General features: G+C 42.4%; 1 protein-coding gene across 1 annotated transcript in view; it reads right to left on the reverse strand.

Annotated features, from left to right (window-relative positions):
- Positions 1-21,263, reverse strand: part of NECAB3 (N-terminal EF-hand calcium binding protein 3) — a 61,028-nt gene that overhangs the window by 31,122 nt on the left and 8,643 nt on the right. Inside the window, exon 2 of the mRNA XM_033914294.1 lies at positions 7,676-7,700. Coding sequence (XP_033770185.1) covers positions 7,676-7,700 — 25 coding nt within the window. The remainder of the gene's footprint in view (positions 1-7,675; positions 7,701-21,263) is intronic.

The raw sequence follows: 21,263 nt of genomic DNA on the forward strand, positions 1-21,263 counted from the left end.
TGGATCACGGGCACGATATCAGAACCTAACTTTAGTCAAAGAGATCCCTGGTATAAATTGGGGATGCCTAAATGTTAGAACGCCAAGCCCGATTCTGGAAGTTTTATAGAATTTGTGCTGATATTGTGGCAATAAAACACAATCTTCGTGGTTGCCTCTGCCTTCTGCTGATGAACTAGCGAATTTCTTCTGTTCCAAGGTTTCTAGTTTAAGATCTTCTTGCTTGCCTTGCTCAGAAATCTTGGGCTATCATCTTAGTATGATAGAAGTTTGCGCACTACCCAGAATGGGATGATTTTTCCAAATTATTTTGTAAATATGCTAACTCATATTGTCTGCTTGATCCCTGCACTCCTAACCTTAAATGGAAATGATTTGAATGGCTATCTGACTCTTTAGAAGCAGGAATATTTCCACATGAGGAAGGTAATATAATTATTACACCAATAATTAAACCTTTTTTTTTTTTAGTTTCCTGCTTTTAAACTTCTGGTACAATCTTTATTACTGAGTCTTTTGGATTATTGTAATATTGTGTGTTTAACAATTCCCAAGAAAGACATGGTTCGACTCATACGGATTCAGAATAAAGTGGTTAGAATGATCTACGGTCTTAAAAAATATGATCATGTAACTCCATTTTATTGTGAATTGCATTGGCTGCCAATGGAGGCTCGCGTTTTGTTTAAGTTGGGTTGCTTTTGCTATAAGGTTATATATGGTACCGCTCCGTTTTATATGGTTAATAGATTCTCTCTAGCATCTAAATTAGACCAACTACCCACCTCCATCCCATTGTCCTCAGGCTCCTCACTACAGTTGGAGTTCTATAGCAAAGTTCTGGGCATCACCATTGATTCTTCACTATCCTTCAACGACCACCTCATCTCCTTGATAAAAAAATGCTTTTTCAGCCTTCACATGCTGAGGAAAGTAAGGTCCTGCTTCCATCAAAAACACTTTGCCGTCCTCGTCCAATCTACCATTCTTTCCAGATTGGACTATTGCAATTCTATCTACTTAAGCCTAACAAAGAAAAGCCTCCATAGACTCCAACTAATCCAGAATACCGCTGCTAAACTTATCTTCTCAAAAAGTAAATTTGACCATGTCTCACCTCTCCTGTCCAAGCTCCACTGGCTTCCTGTAATCTCCAGGGTCCACTTTAAATGTGCCTGCTTAACCTTCAAGATCCTACACGGCATCCTCCCTCCTTTTATTCCATTATCTTGGAATTCCTCAAATCAAAATTCAACTAGATCCGCCCAAAAACTAAAATTATCCTTCTCCTCTTTAAAAGGCATATCCCATGTTGGTAAACTAGGGTCTTCCCTCCCCTTCAGAATCACAGAGCTCTGGAATAATCTTAGCTCCCCACTTCATAACTTGAGCTCCCTTCAACTATTCCGTAAGCATCTGAAAACTTGGCTGTTCTCTAAAATGCAACTTTTCTTTCCCTCCCTGATGTACTAAGCCCTCTAACCTCTCTTCATACTTTTTCTATAATTCCATTGGAGTTCCGTTCTTTCCCAATTCCTGTAAACCGTGCCGAGCTCCACGTTGTGGAGATGATGCGGTATATAAACCCAAGGTTTATTTTAGTTTAGTTTAGAAAGTCTCTTGGCCTATTCACCTTTCCGTCAGTACAGGGCTGTAAAAGTAAGAAATTTCTGGACCATACTTTAGCATTCCAAGCAGCTTCACATCACAGAGAATTTTGATTGTTATTGCTTGGAGCTTGTTCTCATAAATATTTCAGAACTCAACTGAAAACTTAACTCTTTTCAAAATACTTGCTCAAATAATTTGTTTTTGTCATTATTAAATTGTTTTAGTTTATAATCTTTTGTAAACCGCGTAGAACTCATGGTTACGCGGTTAAGAAGTATGATGTTATGTTATGTATAGAATCGGGGCCTTACTGCCCAACTAGTACTTACATGCAAACATCCATGAGTGTAAATTCTAGTACGGTATAATCTGAAAGGGGGGGGGGGGGTCATGCTATATATATAAATCCCCCAAAAGCAATTCTAGAACTGGACGTCTCCATTTAGGTCCCCTGAGGAAGCATGCTGAGCATCTATTCTAAAACGGCATTTGGGGGAACAGCAGCATAATTCTGTATACTTTGCACCGACCTTAGAGCTGGCGTAGCTGCAGCCACATGAAATAGCAGAGAGGTCTTAACTTACACTATTCTATAAATTGTGCGCATAAGGGGGAGCTCAACCCATGCACATCCGGGCTATGCCACTTACGAGCGTGCATCCTTACAGAATACACCTTAGCTGTACACTTACCCACAAAACACCTATGCGCTCAGGAGGGACTTTAATGTGGGCACTACGTGTATGCCCTCCACGTGCATAGTGCTATGTGAAGAGGAAAGGAGCAGATGCCATCTTAGAACAGGCTCTCAACACATGGCTTTGAGGCAACCATTTCTACTAGCATATTTGGCAGTGCTGGCTCTATAGAATGCCCCAGTATAGAGGGACGGCTCTAGGTAAAGTGCTGCTAATTTCTATAAGTGCTATAGACATACACAGTGCTGTACACATTATATCTTGTATGCAGGTCCTTTCTCTGTCCCTGGTGGGCTCACAATCTGGGTCAATGGAAGGTTGAGTGACTTGCCCAGTGGCAATTGAGCCCAGTTCCCTAGGATCACACTCCACTGCTCTAACCATTAGGCTATCTGTCTATTCATTTTGTCCCTACTGTAGCTCCTTCCCTTCATTACTTTATGTTCTGACTTATATTCCACCAAAGCCCTCATGGCGGATAACAATATATTTCTATTACTAGGAACAAACCCAGTTAAAGGTAACGCAATGACAAATATTGAAATAGAACATTAACAGTAGAAGATAACAAATTTCAAGATAAACATTTTTTTAAACAAGAATGTCTTTAAAACTTTTCTAAAACCAGTATATTGACCTACAGAAAGAGAGGTCATTCCAAATTAAAAGAGGGATGCCTTCCATTGAACAAATGATCGAATGGTCTTTGGTGAGGGAAACTGAAGATAGAATTGTTTCCGTACAATATGACCTGGTCTTCCTGCTAGTAATGGCATCAGTTCCACTAACTAATATGGCACCTGACCACATAGAATGTTAAAAATCATAATACAAAGCTTAAAAGAAATCTTGGCATTGACTGGCAACCAATGTAGTTTAATGAAATATGGTGCAATTCTATCATATTTAGAGATGGAAAATTTACCTTCACAACAGTATTCTGCACAGTTTGTAATCTTTTCAACAAAACTTTAAAATGCTCATTTTGTTTGACTCAATTCTGTCTTTAACATACAGCACAAACTCCCCTTCAATTTGATCCACTCTATCATTGCGATATAATTTGTACTTGATAAAAAAAAGGAACTCATTAGTTGTCCTCCTTCCAACAGATCTCTAATATCCTACCTCTTCATTAAGTGCAATATACTCTAAACTCTCTCATCTTATTTTTTAGGCTTTTAGCATTTATATACAGACACATTGAATTGTGGTTTTTCTGCATCTACAAGTTGCTTAGATGTTGACAGGGATAATTTGCATCCTTTACTCTGCTCTCCCCTTAAACACTCCTGGCTTCCTTTCACCATTGTTGAAGCCTCTTTATTGGGATTCCTTAAATGTCCTTCAAGGATACTCCACACCAAACTATGAGCTCCTAGTGACTATCAGCTTTTCTCCCAGATCAACCCACCCTGAACAATAACTGAAGTCAAAGGATAATGAGCAATTATAGCAATAATTGCCCTACCTCATTTGCACCCTGTGTGGCTGCTCTGCCCACACAGCCCTCTGTATGGCTCTGGATCAACTCCAATATCCAGCCAGCGTATTTAAACCTGAATTTGACCTGGATATTCAATGCTGAGCTTACTGTGGGCATCAGCATTGACTATCTACAGGTACTGCTGGCTTCCAGAAGTTATTTGAGTACTGGACAATATTCAGAACGATATCCAGATAACAACTCAGATAAAAGTTAGGAGAGCTTATTTGTTGTCCTAACTTACCTGGCACTTACCAAGTTAGTGGACTGAAACCTCCACTAACTGGGTAATTCCCATTTCCATCCTGAACCTCTTACTTGCAATTGTATAAAGGGCAGTGCAATCTTTTGGGGTACACGTACCCCTGCCCTGTGCAGTTTAGCTTCTGGACATAGAACCAGCTTTTTACCATTATTGTTTGGTCTAGACTTTCTGTTCTCACTACTGAGCAGAGCTCCTTCCTCTCTTCCTGTTCCCCAGCTCAGCCTATGTCTCCTCCCTCTCCCTCTATTAGCTGCTAACATCTGTCTTTCTTTCCAGTCCAATTTATCTCCCTCCCCATCTAGAAGGCAAGTGGGGGAAGAAATGGGCTGATCAAGTTGTTCTGCCTGAGCTGGGCTCTCGCCTTCAACAGCTTTCGCAGCTGTACTCCATAAATTACCATGAATTAGGGAGTTGTCTAAAAATACCACAAGTGAAAGCTTTATCTGAAGCCGACATTTATCAGAAGGAAAAACGTCTGTAAAAGGTGCAGGTTTGAAATGAATACAAAGTTCTCCAGAACATTTGATCCGTTCTAGACGTGTTGCATTTCATTCTTTCCAATTCAACAGTTGCTAGAAAGAGATTGTACAGAAGGGGTGAAGAACGTCTGTCTTTACCATCACAGAAGCAAAATTGTTGAGTTTGCACTATTTACTGCTGGAAAAGTGTAGGGTCTCTGCACACTTTTGAAAGCATACGCACTATGGTTGATAACGGAAAGAGAAAAAGTGTCATTTTTTCCTGATGGTTTTTCTTTGCTAACGACACAGACTTGTGTTCTTACCATTTCCCACATTGTTGCAAATGACAGGGCCAGATTTAGCATGGGTGAAGACCGGCAAAAAGTAAATTGAATTTGAAAATAGGCCAGACAGGGGATTCCAAGAAAAAAAATGGTCCAACGTATTTCTGGCCCAAAGCTTTTCCTCTAATGCATCCTCCCCATTGGCAACAGAGGGAAGGACCCCGGGGCTGGCTGGAGAGAGAGCCACTGTAATTGCTGCCGGCTAATGTTGCATGTTTGGAGGTCCATGGAGAGGGTAGGGAGCAATTCTAGATTGTAGGAGAGAACAGGGAAAAGGAAGTTAAGGAAGCAATGCCAGACTGCTGGGGGGATTTTCAGGTGCAGCAATGCCAATGCCCGCAGGATCCCCACAATCTTTAGGATAGACCAGTTGAAAAACGCTGCTTTAGCAGGACTATATGCTCTACTTCTTAAGAACATTTTGCATTCTCGTACAGGTGCTTAAAATATATATATTGCTTTAGGCATCAGATTCTGTGTTTGCAGAGAGTCAGGTGCAGTCGTGAGGAGTAATTACACCAGTGACTTTGTTGTCTCTTGGGAAAGTGGTGGCACTTTTTTGCTGATGTCGTAATGAAGATTTATGACCTATCCTGGGACGTCTTGTGCTGAATACACTCAACCGGCCAAATGGTAATATGTTTTATCTTTCTCTGCTCTTGCTCTTTTGTGATGTGATAATTGGATTCATTTGCATCCCAACAAGACAGTTGTGTCTATTAGAATTAGGGGAGAGTGTGATGGATTCTGGTTCCCAAATGAGAGGAAGGGAACGAGTTGACAACTGTAGCTCCTGGCAGTTGTATTAAGATTCCGTAGCTGTTTCCCTGTCCAACGGAGGGCTAAGCGACTTGCCCAAGATCACAAGAAACAGCAGTGGAATAAACTCTTGGATGCGTTTGTCGGGCCTTTGTCTGTGTTGTGTATGTTTGGATCAACAACTGACATTCGAAGCCCACACCAACATCATAATCAAAAAATGCTTCCACTTACTATTGAAACTACGCACACTAAAACCATGCTTTGACTTTGCATCATTTAGACTGTTGGTCCAATCGCTGGTCCCGAGCTCACTGGATTACTGCAACATAATCTACCCAGGGTTGCACACAAAAAACATCCCTGAGGCTAATCCAGAACACGGCCGTTCGACTAATCTTTGGCCTCAAAAAAATCCAAACACATCACCCCATTCAAGAAACTTCACTGGCTACCCATCGAGGCCAGAATCGGCTTGCTCTGCTACAAGACACTCTTCGGCACCACTCCCACCTACCTCCTGAAACACTTCATCCTACATTACAACTCCGCTTCCCCCAAAGAAGGTATGACAGGATATAAATAAAGCTATTATATAGGAAGTGCCTAGCAAACCCTATTTCTCTTAAGGCCGCTTTAAGAATAGGTTAGTTAGTCTGCTTAGCCAGGAGGGCAGGGCTCAGGCAGGAAGAAGTTAAAACCCGAGTGGGAAGAGAAGAAGGAATCTTCCAAGTTTATCTCAAGCTGGCAGGAGGGTCTGGGAAGAGAGAAGCAGCCTTTGCTTAGGTCTAAAAGATTAGCAAGGCAGGAAGTGTGCCTTTAATTGTGAAGACATTGGTCTTAGTTGGAACCGCTGAATACTGTATTTGAGCCTAACTAGAAAGCAGCCCTTATAAGGCTGATGGCTGTGAGTTGGTGCAGGATTCAGCCTTTCAATTTGCACACAGGAATAAAGGGTTTTGTTTTACCCTTGAACCCCTGTGTAATTATGTATCTGCCAGGAGTTACTTGTATAGTTTGCAAGTCCTAAATTCTGCCCATTGTAGCTGTGGAACCACCCACTTAAAACCCATTTAAACATAGGCCTAGCAGTGTCTCCTACACCTACATTTTGAAACGCCTCTTGCCTAATACTATCTCTTGAAGTTTTCCTTTGTTAAGATCCTACATTCAGCAGCCTAGTGAAATTTACATGTTGGGATTCAGTCCCTAGTAATCTAATCTAATATCCCTACACAAGAGGGCTCGATGTGGTTTACATTAAGACTTTGCATAATATATTAATTTAAAAAAACAAACTTAATCCAAACTAGCAGAAACAAGAGAGTCTAATCTTTTTCAAAAGACTTGATAGTTTTCAAAGGGTTCAATTTAGGAGCCAACTCCCAGTGATAGGCACGTAAACCTTTTGAAAATCGAGGACAGAGCTCTTGCAACTGAGTGCCCCTCCCCCCACCTCCACCTTAAGTTTAAGTTTATTAGGTTTTTATATACTGCCTCTCAAGGTTATCTAAGCGGTTTACAATCAGGTACTCAAGCATTTTTAACCCTAACCTTCACTGCTACAGTGCAGAAAGCAGTGCCAAGCTAAAGCCTGCTGTCTCCCATCTTGAGATACTTACACTCAGTGGCATAGTGAGGGGGGCAGACTGCCCTGGGCACCATCTTCTCCTCTCTGGCCACCCATCTCTTCAAAATCTTTGGCAGCAGTAAGTAGCGTCTCCTAGATGCCGTTCATGCTGACCTCAGCTCTCCTTCTGATGTCACTTCCTGGTTATGGGACCAGGAAGTGATGTCAAAGGGAGAGCCAAAGCTGTCACATTGCTGCTGCCAAAGATACACATAGTGCCTCCGCCCCAGGCACCTTCTTCCCTCAAAACACCGCTGCTCACACTAGTATTGTACAACTTAAAGATAAAGATTAGAGCTGCGCATATAGAGCCAGTGAGACAGAAGTAAGAGGACCGTACTCCAGGTGGTTTTGGTGCTGCCATCTGAGCTTAACATGTTGCATCAGGCCTTTATATCTTGCGAGTGTAAACAAAACTTACCATTCTTATCCGCTCTTCGGAAAATCTGAAAAGGAAACAGATAATTGCTAATTAAAAATAAACAAAACCATTGCTCTTACTATTGTCAAGTCTTGACTAACAGCGAAGAATAAAATTCATTACATCAACAGCTACTGAAAATTAATGTGGAAAGAAATCATTCTTGATTAATTATAATGGAATTTAATTAGGGTTTGATTTCAAGCAACAAGAACCATGACTTAATTTTAACAGAGAAAAGCTTCAGGAATACTTTTCTGCAATTCTGATGAGAGAATTTCTGGAAGCAAAATAAGGCAAAGGCCTCATCGCCTATCCACTTAGATATTGCCATCACGAGGGGGGTTTTGTAAGGACAGACTTTAATAAAGATGCCAACCCCCCCCCCCCTCCCAACACACACACTTACATCTGAAGAGCACTGGAGAAGAGGTTTGCTAGTTGACGATACCCTGTGATTCACTGGACAAATTAAAGCAGGGGTTTCCAGAGCCAGTTCTCAGTTACCCCAAAATTGTACACATGACGGTGAAAGGTAGGGACCCAAGAAAACAAAAAAGAAAGAAATCCCCGCGGACCGTGAAGGCACACTGGCTAAACCTCATCCTACTCGAAAATAACAAAACCCCAACCATAACAAACCTTGTCATAAACTCTGCAACATACCACATCCAACCTACTTTAAAACTCCTGGGAGTGCTAATAAACAGAGGCTGTACAATGCAGCCACAAATCAACAAAACAATAAAAAAATAATTTGCAGTCATGAGAAACCTGAGGCAATTCAGAAAATTCTTCAACAGAAAACAATTCCAACTCTTGGTGTAATAATCCTAGGTCTCATAGACTACTGCAACAAACTATATCTCCCCTGCACAGCAACCATGATAAAACAACTACAAACAATACAAAACACAGCCCTAAGACTGGTCTATTCACTGAAGAAATTCGACCACATCACAGAGGCATACCACGACTCACATTGGCTCCCAATACAAGCGAGAGTACACTTCAAATTTTCCTGCCTACTATTTAAAGCAATAAATGGAGACAGTCCAGCCTATTGGAACAATCAACTAGTTCAATCTACCTCAACCAGACATAGGAGAACCCACACACCCTCCAACGAAAAACGTCAAAAGAAAAAATGGTATGACAATCTCCTAGCCACTCGACCTCCAACTCTGCAACCTATTGACCTCGATCACAGACTACAAAACCTTTGAAAAAGAAATAAAAACCCTCCTGTTCAAAAAACACATAAAACCGAAATAACTCAATCAGAAATGTCTCAAGCATCACCTGCAACTACATTTCCCCCTCTGTATTCGCGAATTCTGTATCTATGGATTCGCTTATTCGCGGTTTTAAATGAAAAAAAATATTATTTTTATTTTTCAGGCTATTTTAAGCCCTGTAAGCCCCCCACGCTTAAGCCTTACCTGGTGGTCTAGCGGATTTTCGGGGCAGGAGCGATCTTCCCACACTCCTGCCCCATGCAGATCGCTCACAGGAAATTACTGCCTTGAGCTCCCGTAGTCTCTCAAGCCATTTCCTTTGAGCGATCTGCACGGGGCAGGAGCGTAGGAAGATCAAAGGTTAGAACAGCAATTCACAAGCCATTACAGGTTCTATGGTTCTTGGAGTTACATACAAAACTACTTTCCCTACCCTCAGGGTTGCAAAGGAAGCCCAAAAATCAATGATCTCATATTGGTTGTTGCAGATAGAGGTCAAGGAATCCCACAACTATGCCAAAACAGAGTGTGTAAGAAGTCTGCATTTATCTAGATCGCTGGGTTCATAAGTGTCCTGACCATGAGTGAGCTGGCTAGACTACTCTGTCCCCTCAATCTAACCAAAATTACCACCCATGGCGGCTCAGGACAACTCTCACTCGCTTGAGCTCATCACATATTCAGCCAGCCAGGACTCCAAGGGAGGGCCTGGATGCCATCCCCTGTGCCAACTTGCTGTTAATGCCATCCATGTCACCGGGACAAGTGCTTGTCCAGCGAGGTACATGGTACGGTTTCACAAAGGTTTCATCTGTTTTGGGTGAAAGCTCTCAGAAAAGAGACTCTTTAAATTGTGACAGGGCTTCAGCATCAGTGTCTTGTAGCCCAGGTCATGATATTCAGCTGCAAACAGTGCAATACCAGGATTAGCAGCAGTCACATTATCCAGCCCATAAAAACACCCTCCTGTCTCTCAATTGTTATCCCAAATCTAAAGTGCCACTAGAATGGGAAATACTTTGAGAAAGTCAAGTGATATTCTTCATAAGGCCTGTCCTATGCCATACCTCTGGCCATGAACGCACCTGCCACATTGGTGAGGAAGTCCAGATTTATGTTGGATATGGGATCAGACCCCACAGAGAGGTTTCATTGAATTCCTGCAGGAAGCTTTGCCACCACACGTGCAAATCCTTCTTGGTGACTCATGTGCCTCTGATGTGATGGTGTTTTCTGAGAGTCTCGCCTTCATCGCTGACAAGTCTGACATAAGACAGATTTGCCCATCGGAATCACAAGCTGAGGAAACCATTTAGGAATTAAAACTGCCATAAAGTTAACTTAGTAGATGACAAAGCTGCATCAACCTTCTGCCTCAATTCTCCTAGCTTGCCTTGTGACAATCTGGTAAGCTCAGTGCCAAGGAATGCTATGACTTGTGTAGCCGCCACCATGGCTGGCATTATGGAGAGCAAATAGAGCAGGTGCCCTAAGCTCCAGAGGGCCCTGTAGTCCGGCATCTCTTCTTCTTCCTCCCACCCCAGTCTACCTTAAAATACAGGAGTTGCTGGTATAGCAATGATCCCGCTGCACTGCCTGAGGCTGACTTCACATCTTTCCTTCTGCTGATACAACTTCCTGTTTCTATTGGGGCGGAACATGACAAAGAAAGGCTCCAGTTCCCCTCCTGTCAAGTCCTGCAGCATTATGTTTCCCAGGTATTATGGGATGAATCATGGCACATGGCACAAGTCAATCTCTCCCCACCCCCTCCCCTGGTCTCTTGGGCCTTGCAACTCTTGGCCTGGCATTGCTTTCCATACAGAGGGACCTGGATTTTTACACATGCCAAGGTCACTTCTCACTCCAGTGTCTCAACAGGAACTCAATTATCTCTTGCCGATCCACCCTGCAGAGAACAAAATTGCCTCAACTGCTAACCTTATACTGGCAAATCTCAGAATAATAAAAAGTATTATTACCTCCTGCAGAGTTCCACATTTCATAGGAACGGAATCTTCTCAGTAAGTATGAGGGAAGTTTTGGTAATCCTTATGTTTTACAGTTTCTTCCTGAACTTCAGTATTGTTAGTGTTCTTTATTTGTAACCAGGTTCGCTCTGCAAAGTTTTCTCCCTCTAAAAAAACCTGTCTGCCTTCTTGGTTACTGCTCAGCGACAATGGATTGTCAAGCTCAGATTGTGTTTTCACTGCTCATGCCTTGACGCCATGACTAAGGCAGGGGAAAATGCCGCAGCACTTTGAATTATTGCAGCCGACGAAGCAAGCACGAGGGAGGAGAGCACACATGCCCACTTGGAGAAATTTGAGTCCCACTGTATGTACTTTCAATTCCTCACACAAAAGATGGCCTTCCTCCTTCCTGATGTGGCACCATATGGCCACCATACTTTCAAGACAAAATTCTTGCCCTTCAGTTGTGGGAACTAAGTCAACTGATGCACCTCAGACATCTCCTGTAACACTCTCAGATGCTATGATTGGCACGGAGGAGGTTGTGAGGACTATGGATGCAGTAACAATCACAAATACAGTGGTCTTCCAAAATCTCTAGCTGCAAGGCCTGAACTTCCTAGGATTTCTTCCTTCACACACCTCTCTGCCTCCTGAGGTTCGATTTTACTTCTCTTTCCTAATGGCTGCTGGGTTCGATTGCCAGAAGTGCTTCTTGGGCAAACCACTGAACTCTCCATTGCAAACCATTAGGGACAGCGAAAGCGCCTGCACAGAATATGTGAAGCATTTGGTTGTATCAAGGATCCAATCAACAAACTAGTTCTCATCACATGGAATTGCATCTTCTGATTTACCATATGTAAATTGTTTTAATTTTTCTAAGTTTCTGCTAATCACAAACTATCAGAAGAATCCGACTCTTTCCACCTTGTCTCCATAGAGACAGCTTTGAAACAGACGAGGTGATCAGTGAGAATGCAAGATTCATGCTACAAATTTTTGAGATTTTCGTCTCCGTCCCAAGCTTCCTCTTTCCTTCCCCTGAGCTACCACATCCTTCTATTAACTATTTGTTTCCCAGTGTAACAGCTTAGGTGCCCGCAGTCCCTCGAATGTGAAGTATATTCACCACTCCAAAGATGATTGAATTATAAATATCTATGAAAGACGTGCGAGTGGCCAGGAGCCAGGATTCAAGCCTTGAAGAGTGCTCACAGCTTTACTTGTGCTAAGTCAAACCATTTTCTGTCAACCTAGAGATGTTGAGACATTTAGGAGGGGGTTAATTTTAGCATTGTTGATCATCTGGAAAGGTGCTCGGAAATGGTTTATTTCTGATGCAATAATACTGCTTTAAAGCATAATTGATTTGCAAACACTGTTATTAGGGAAAGGGTGATGCTGGACCTGGTAGGGGTAGGGATGCTCAGAGGTAGGCACCATGGGGGCATCTATTCTATACATGTATCTAGGAACCCAAATTTCATTCTGGAATACTGATGTAAGCCTGCCTGGCCTCAAAATTAGCAAATTGGCTCCCTGCTTGGCAACAGAAAAAGCAACACTATTTACCCGTAACATGCCTTTTCCATATCGGGATCATGTGCACATTCCCGAGAGTTGCCTGAATCTTTGAGCTTTTGAACTGAGCAGCTGAGAGAAGGACAATATATGCTCAGAATTTTTTAAATCTTTAAACTTTTAATTCATAAAGTACATAAACACTCCTAACGAAGATCAGACTTGTCCACGCACTTCTGATGTATTTTCAGGGCTTTAGCGGAGTTCAGATGAAGCAGTAGGGTATATAAATAACAAAGACAGTGTATCAGAAAGAGCGGGAGAGGATAAAGAGGAAGTGGGAGGATTGGGGATGGGGTCTTTGAGCTCAAAAACATTTGCAGATATTTTTAACTGCTAACATGAATCTGAAATGTTATTAGTTTCATCTGAAATTGCTTACTAAGGTCTTGTGCAGAATGTTCCTGAAAGAGTGTCCTCGCATGTGAATTTTATAATTTAAGCCTAGCTCATCTGGGAAAATCACTACAAGTTCCTGATACTAATTTGTGTGATTTGTAATAAATGTCTGTCTCTAATATTTATGTAAGTGACGTGGTGATAATTGATGTGGTGGCGATACAGGGAGCTGTATAATGATGCCCACGAGACCAGTGTTTGAGCAGAACAGGGTAAGAGAGAAATAAGGAAGGACGAGAGATTGTTAGACTATCGGACAGAGAAAGCACAGAAGAGAGACCAGAGCAGCCAAGAGCATGAGTAGGGTAGGCCAAACCACTACACGCATAGCAAGGTAGACGGGACGGAGTCTGGAGTTGGCAGTTGAAGTGGGGACTTAGCCGATGAGCGATAGGGGCAGCTGAGTGAGGGCATTTGTAGGTAAGTAAGAGGAGTTTGAATTGTATTCAGAAACGGATTGGAGGCCAATGAAGTGACTTTAGGAGAGGGCTCTGTGTTGTCTGCTTGACAGACTCAAAGCCAGTTAAGTCTGTCATCTCAGCTTAATACAGAAAGCCAGCTATTCTGGATGCTCACATTTCCATTAGATCTGCCAGCATTTCAAATAACTTGCTTTTTGGCAGCTCCAACACTCATCATTAAATCATTCATGTAAGACACTTGAAGCACGCTATGCATGCATCCCTATGTCAAGCTTCTGCCATCTCTTAACTTTTTGGTAGCTAAGAGTCCTCTGTGCTGTGTGTCTACCAATCCTTCAAGGAAGGCATTCATGCATCCACATCTCTGTCTGTGAAAAAAATACTTCCTAGATTGCACAAAAAAAGTCTTTCTAAACCAATACATTAGACATGATTTTGGGACCTTATACAACTGTGCGACCACATTGTTTTAAGTAAAGGGAGTCCAAAGTTTTTCAGGTCAACATTTTAAAGCATTTATCCAGATACCCTAATAAATCCCACTGACTGGGATATTCAGGAGGTCCGATCTGGATGTTGCCTCTAAATAGCCTTCGAGACCATCTTTGCATTATGCAGATAGGAGTAAGTGTTATATACAGAAGGTCACTAAATGTTAGATGCCAAAAAACTGAGCACTAAACTAGTATTCTCTAATAGCAGAGTTGCACCCCAAATTCAATATGGAATATTAGCTCCTATATGTCGAACTTCAGGTGTAGCTACTTATGCGATGTCACAGATGCAATTGTTGTACAAAGTGCATGCAAGGATAGAATGTGCTCCTTGTGTATTAACACCTCTTTCCATCTGTGCAAAAGATCAGTTAGGCACGCTGTTTCTAGAACAGGGGCATAAGTCCGTTACAAATCGACAGTAATACCATTGGGAGGGCCAAGTATTACCATTTGATGTTACCAACACTAGCCATAACATGCACACGACTCTGCACGTCCACGCAAGTTATGGAATTAGGGAGATCAATCCTAGGCCTGCCCTGGTCCTAGTGGCAACAGTCAACTCAGCCGTCTGTCTTATCTGGATAAGTTAGCTAGAGAACAGACGGACTATTGCCATTATAATTCCTGCGCTGACTATTATCTGGATAATCAGGGCCAATCACTCTCTGGAAAGTGGCAATGAAAGGGTTACTGGACGAGTGTAAGTGAATCAAAAAGTGCATGCCGTGTTCTGCCATCCAAGTGAGTGTAAGCATTATAGCGCATAACTGCAAGACGGCATGCGTGTTGGCGGACCATGACAGGGGCGCAGGCACACATGCAGCTTTTGCATAGAGCTCTTATGTGCACCCATCTACCTTTGCCATTGACCTGCTGTACATCATCATGCCAAAATTCAGTTTTACGCTAGTATGCAATAACGGCATCCAGTCTCACTCCTCCCATCCTGGCACCAAGTTGCTGAATGCGTGACTCTGCAACTGTTGCAACCTCCAACTTTCTGAGTTGACCCAAACTACATCAGCACATGCCTGAGACCCCCCTGTCACTCCAAGGACAGCAGTTTCTGGCTTGGGCTGCAGGACATACAAATTGATGGGGAGCAGGGCTGGCATCCCTTTAGCTTCCTTGTCTGTAGTGGTGTGTGGTGAGGCCTTTCAGGGAATTCAGTCAATCTCCAGCTCTACGGCCCACTTTCCTATTTTTTTTCTTTACTTTTTTGCTTGACTGCTCAACTAGTCAAACTGCATCAAACAACAACAACAACAAAAAAGCAGGGCTCTTGGGCTGGGGATTCCCTGAACCCCCTGAAGGCCCTGAGAGTACTGATCTGATCGGTTCAGCAGGCAGAAGCTGCTCAAGCAATCAAATTCAGAGCAGTGCCCTCAGGGCCTTTAGAAGGTTGGTTGAATCCCCTGAAGGCTCCGACTGCCCCTAGAATTTTCATGCTCTAGGCAGCTGCCAAATCCAGCTAGTGCTAAAGCCGTCTCCATACACCATAATGAATAATTCATTAAGAAGTTAATGCAAACTAAATTACATGTCCCTGTTTCTCTAACCTCCAAGACACAAATGAGCAGAAGGTGCTGGAGGTGATTTGGAGACTCATTATACTTACTTGGCAGCTCCCAGCACTATAAATTGCAATTAATCAGGGCAAAGCTTGCTAGCCCTCATCAAAATCTTAAACACCCTGAGTATAAATACAATTAAGAGAGCTGATTAAAAATTAGGAGCTGCAGTTATAAGAAGAGGTGGACACCAAAGGCAAGTGACTTCCTACTAGAGAATGGCATGGGGACAAATTTTCCCCCATCCCTGCAGGAACTTTTTTTCCCATCCCAGCCTAGCAAGTTCTGTCCCTGTCCTCATCTGCACAAGCCTCAAACACTTTAAAATCATAACTGTTTGAGGCTTGTGCGGTTAAGGCAGAGCTTACAGGAATGGGGCAGGGACAGGGACTTCTGTTTGGTAAAGCCAAGCAGAGCAATCCCCCTCCTCTCTTTCCCCCGAATGTGTCAGTACCCCACTGCAAAGAAAATTCTCTAGAGAAATCAAAATCATGGGTGGGCAACGCCAGTCCTCAAATGCCATAAGCCAGTTGGATTTTCAGGAAATCCACAATGAATATACATGGAGGCAGTGCAGTACATTCACTGGGGAGATCTTGACAACCAGAGCTGCCTATTCTGATGTACAATGACCGGTGTAGCATGGTTAATGCATGGACCCGGGAGTCAAAAGAAATCCTGGAATACGAGCTCAATATTCTTCACTTTCACTGATGTGTAGGAGTCACTTCATCTCCTTATGCATCTAGGAACTTGTTGAAAACAAAGCGTTCATCTTAATCTTAATTATATTCCATATGATTTACTCTGTAGATAACACTTGCAAACGACTAGCTTGCCTAGTTCCATTAGTTGTTTAATGCAGTGTGGAAGAGAGAAAATGAAAGCCACATTTATTCCTGCCTCAGGTATTTTTCCACTTTCCCCTTTCCCTTGCTACTAAGGTTCTTCAGTACGAGACCGACGCTTGCTTGAATTCAGTCACTGTTTCAGTTCCCAACACATCCTTGAGGAGCTGTATTTGAGCAGAAGAGTCCAGAGGTTACTGCATTGGGCCGAGAGCCTAGGGAACCCCAGGTACAAAACCTTAGCTCTTGAGCCTGCCAGGGACAGAGAAAGAACCTGCATCTAATAAAAATGAGCCACTTTGGATGTACCTCAGAAAGACAGAAGATGAAATCCGTGACACTCATCGCATCCATTTTCAACTTTCTTCTTTTTTGCTTCCTATGAAGCAAGTCAACTGAACTTCACTTGCCAAACTGCCTGCCATTAACCTTAGACAGCTTGTGCTTCAGAACCTGGATTTCATGTAGAACCACAAGAAGTCCTATTGTGGTAGCTCTCAGAGACCTCCCCTCTGCGCCTGCAAGTCACCACCTCCTATCATCGGTCTTTTTCCCTGAATCCACCACCAATGGCAGTGTCTTGCAGAACCGGCCAAAGGACACTCTATGGTTCCTGTCCAGTGGTATCCTGTGGCCATCTCGTCACTTCCAATTCAGAGATTCCAGTTTCTTACCCTGTCATCCCTTCTTTTCACAATATCTCCTGCTAGTCTAATAGCAGCTGATTTTCAAAGGGAACTAGCTGCCTTCCAGATACTGATTTTGATACAAGACAGACTATGTCTTCATGTGTCACAGCAAATACAGAAGATGAACAAAGCTAGATTTTGCTTGGTAACTGCAAGGAAATATCTAGGCTGGTTGTGGCTCAGATTCATCAAATGGTTCATGTATAACTAAAATATCTGTTTCTATGAAAGGAAACTCTGCAATGAGAGGGCATAGGATGAAGTTAAGAGGTGATAGGCTCTGGAGTAATCTAAGGAAATACTTTTTTACAGAAAGGGTGATAGATGTCTGGAACAGTCACTGTGTCTGAATTGAAAAGGGCCTGGGATAGGTACGTGGGATCTCAGACAGAAAGAGATAATGGTAACTGCGGATGGGCAGATTAGATGGGCCATTTGGCCTTTATCTGCCATCATGTTTCTGTTTCTAAGAATACCTATTCATTAGGAATATTATGAAAATCTGACCCACAAGGACTGGAAATAAAGACTGCTGGTTTAGGGTGTGAAGCTCCCAGTCTACTAGTTACAGAAACGGCAATGCCAATGTCTTATTTAAGCAGAGAGGGGAGAAATGAGTTTTTTTACAGGTAAACAGAGGTTTTTGAAATTCTCGCTCATCCGCATAATTAACCCACAAAATGTAAGCATACCAACCTACTTGTGTCCAGTTTCCCTGGGAGACTTTTCAAAGTGGAAAGATGCGTATATTTTCAATTTGAAAATCTGGCCATAGACAAAAGTGAGCACAGAGGTTTTACACATATGGGCAGTGATAAAACTATTCTCCGAATAAGCAAATTTCTGCTTTTAGTTTGGTTGCTTGTGTTTTTTCATTTCAACATATGGCCTTTGAAGAATTTAAAACATAAATCACATTCCTCTGAGAAGTCTATTTGCATTCATTATCATTTGACAAAGCCTATTTTCCACATTTGTAATGATGTCTTTCTCAGTGTGGAGCTAAAGCATTCATCTGCGTAATTTGTCTGCGTTGACTTTCTGTAAAACTAACTAACCTGTAAATGAGCGTTCTGAGAATTAAAGGCAGGATGAAGGACTCTATTTCAAGCTGCAAATTAATCAAATAGATTAGGCAAAGTTGTGTAATATGGGTTTCTTTGTCTTTCTGAACTCAGGCTGCCATGTGTGAGATTCTTTATAGAGGTGAGTTCGATGCTCTCAAGCTGGATCCATGCATGACAATTCCAAATAATCTCCGACATAAGGACACATTTACGTAGGGGTAAATTCAATATATGACACTGATGTTTAGGTTCTCCCAAAGATGATTAACTTTTATAAATATCATATACATAGGATTTCAATAGTTTCACAATATAGTGTATCCTAAGTCTCAATGGATTGCAAGACTCAATTGAATTGAGTTTTGCAATACATTGAGACTTAGGGTTGATATTTAGGTTTCCGGTGTGCTAAGTGCAAACTCTATAAAGGCAGATCTAAGTGGAACTGCCATGACATAACACTAGTACCAGTTCAGTTTTGCACCTAAGCTTAGTCGCAAGCACTTATATACCACGTCAAAGGCTCATGCCTAACTGCTGGCGGTTGGTAGGCACGTAACCCCCAGTAGAGAAACTGGGCCTCTTCTCCCTCGAAAAGAGGAGACTGAGAGGGGACATGATCGAAACATTCAAGATAATGAAGGGAATTGACTTAGTAGATAAAGACAGGTTGTTCACCCTCTCCAAGGTGGAGAGAACGAGAGAGCACTCTCTAAAGTTAAAAGGAGAAAGATTCTGTACAAACGTAAGGAAGTTCTTCTTTACCCAGAAAGTGGTAGAGAACTGGAATGCTCTTCCGGAATCTGTCATAGGGGAAAACACCCTCCAGGGATTCAAGACAAAGTTAGACAAGTTCCTGCTGAACCAGAACGTACACAGGTAGGGCTCTGGTCTTTGACCTGGGGGCCGCCATGGGAGTGGACTGCTGGGCAAGATGGACCACTGGTTTGACCCAGCAGTGGCAATTCTTATGTTCTTATCTGTGTCCTCCCTAGAAGCTGCATGCAGCATCTAGAATAGTGACCAAGATCAAGTTGCACAAGCAGCTGCCAATTGATGTCAATTTACACCAGTAATTGCCCGCTAACTTCCAGTCCCTAAATTAAACTGCACACACAACTGAACTTATTCTATAAACTGGAAGTCCAATTTTGCACGCTAAGTTTGAGGGGATATTTATATTTATTTTGAAACGCATCACATTAAGCTTCCTTACATCATATCACAATGTTCCCGACTCTTGTAAACCACCTTTTTCCTTACTGGAAAAAGCAGTATAGACCCATTAAATAAATAAGCCCTCTAAGACGAGGCTTTCATAGGTCACCAAATTCATGTCTGGAGTCACAATCTGGATGGGCCAAACCAAACGTCATTGGCCCATGCCTCTCGACACGCTGCTCTATAATTAGGCCAGTGCAGGCTCTACAGACAGTAGGGAACAATGACACTATGCTGTTGGCCGCCTCTGGTGATTACATACTTTCTGGGGCCACGATAGAGGAGTCATGGCACAGACCATAGAGGTCTGCCTGGTTGTCCAAATCCAGCTTTACCAAATCTCTCCACCAGAGTGTCGAAGTCTGCCCCACCCCGGCTTTGCTTCTCAGTCTAATCACTGCTAAGCTTGTTTGGTTCCACACCTTCCATACAGGATCCCACATGTGTTTAGGAGGTGCTACAAATAGCCCTAACTTAAATGGATAAGTTATTCATTTAATTTAGAAGCACATACCTAAAGGATTAAAGTCATAAATGTAAGTGGAGAAGTCATCTGACTATTTTTAAGAATTACATTCCAGGATTTTCATGCTTCAGCTCTGTGTAGTGTAATGATTCCGTGTTGTTACTTGCTGCCTAAGAGGTACTTTTACACTATGCAAGCTATTTTCCCCTGACATCTTTATTGTTTCACCCTCTGCGTGAATTTGCTTTTATTGCACTTTTGAATGATTAATGATTTTGCAACTGCTTCTGGAGAGACACCCCCAGATCCCTCTGCCCCTAAGAAGCTGTGCCTCCTCTTCACTGCAGATGAGGAAACTGGTAAACAGAAAGACTTACACCAGATCGCCACTCATGCTCCGTTTACCTTCTGAAAAGCTTGTCTAATCATTTGGATGCTTCAATAGTCTTTAGGCTTGCAAATTTCTTATTACGCCGCCTACAAGCCTGAAGGCTATTGAAGCAGTGGACAAATAAGTACAGTACAGTAGGTATTTTTCTGTCAGGCTCACAATAAAAAAAAAAAAAAATCAGAACACGATGAGCTGGGATTTGAAGTGGGGTCCCCAAATCTCAGCCCTGGGCTACCTCTCCATTCCATTCTCTAACAATGCTGTCCCAATGTCATCTATGTCCCTTGAGTTGTCCTGTTTATAATCTGGATGTCTATTTCTCATGTTCTAAAATATTCGCACCACCAGCAACGTACTGAGTCCTGTTTCTGAGTTGCATGCTGGCCCAAACACTAGGAGATCATTAAAGATTACAGTGCATTACTGGAGGAAAGTCCAAAGAAGCTTTTTTTGAACTTTACAATGTCACTATTGCTTTTGCCTGCACCAGATCTGCCGAAAATAACCTGATAATTAGGAGGTAATTAATAGGTATAATATTTCTTTATTATTTATATACACTAATATCCTAAGTGGTTTACATTCAGGTACTTTATCATATTTCCCTATCTGTCCTAGCGGGCTCAGACTCTATCTAGTGTACCTGGGCAATGAGCAGATTAAGTGACTTGCCCAAGGTCACAAGGAGCAGTGAGGGATTTGAACCCACAGCCTCAGGGTGCTGAGACTGTAGCTCTAACCCCTGTGCAGATTCTATGAAATGCATATCAGAAGTGATACAGAAAAGATGTGGGATAGGGTGGAATTTACACCTGTCCTAGTTTTATCTTGCAGGACTTTTGTATTTCTGCTTTTTCATATAACAAATAAGAATATTAGAAACAGGTGGTTAGAGCTGAGGTTGTGGGTTCAAACCCTGCGCTGCTCCTTGTGACCCTGGGCAACTCACTTAATCCCCCCCCCCCCAACTGCCCCAGGTACATTAGATAGATTGTGAGTCCACCAGGACAGAGAGAAAAAATGCTTGAAACACTGATTTGTAACTCATTCTGAGCTCCTTTGGAAGAACAGGCTAAAAGTCATACAAAATAATTGGAGTGTAGAGCTTGACCTCAGGGTGTCCTGCAGCCACAGGTCACAGTCATACCTCTGCCAGTTTTGGCTTGAGTAATTGCCTTGTTTTAAGACAACCCAACAGTCATCTTTCTGGTTTCTTTTC

The sequence above is a fragment of the Geotrypetes seraphini genome, chromosome 11, assembly GCF_902459505.1.
Source record: "Geotrypetes seraphini chromosome 11, aGeoSer1.1, whole genome shotgun sequence".
Classification (NCBI taxonomy): Eukaryota; Metazoa; Chordata; class Amphibia; order Gymnophiona; family Dermophiidae; genus Geotrypetes; species Geotrypetes seraphini.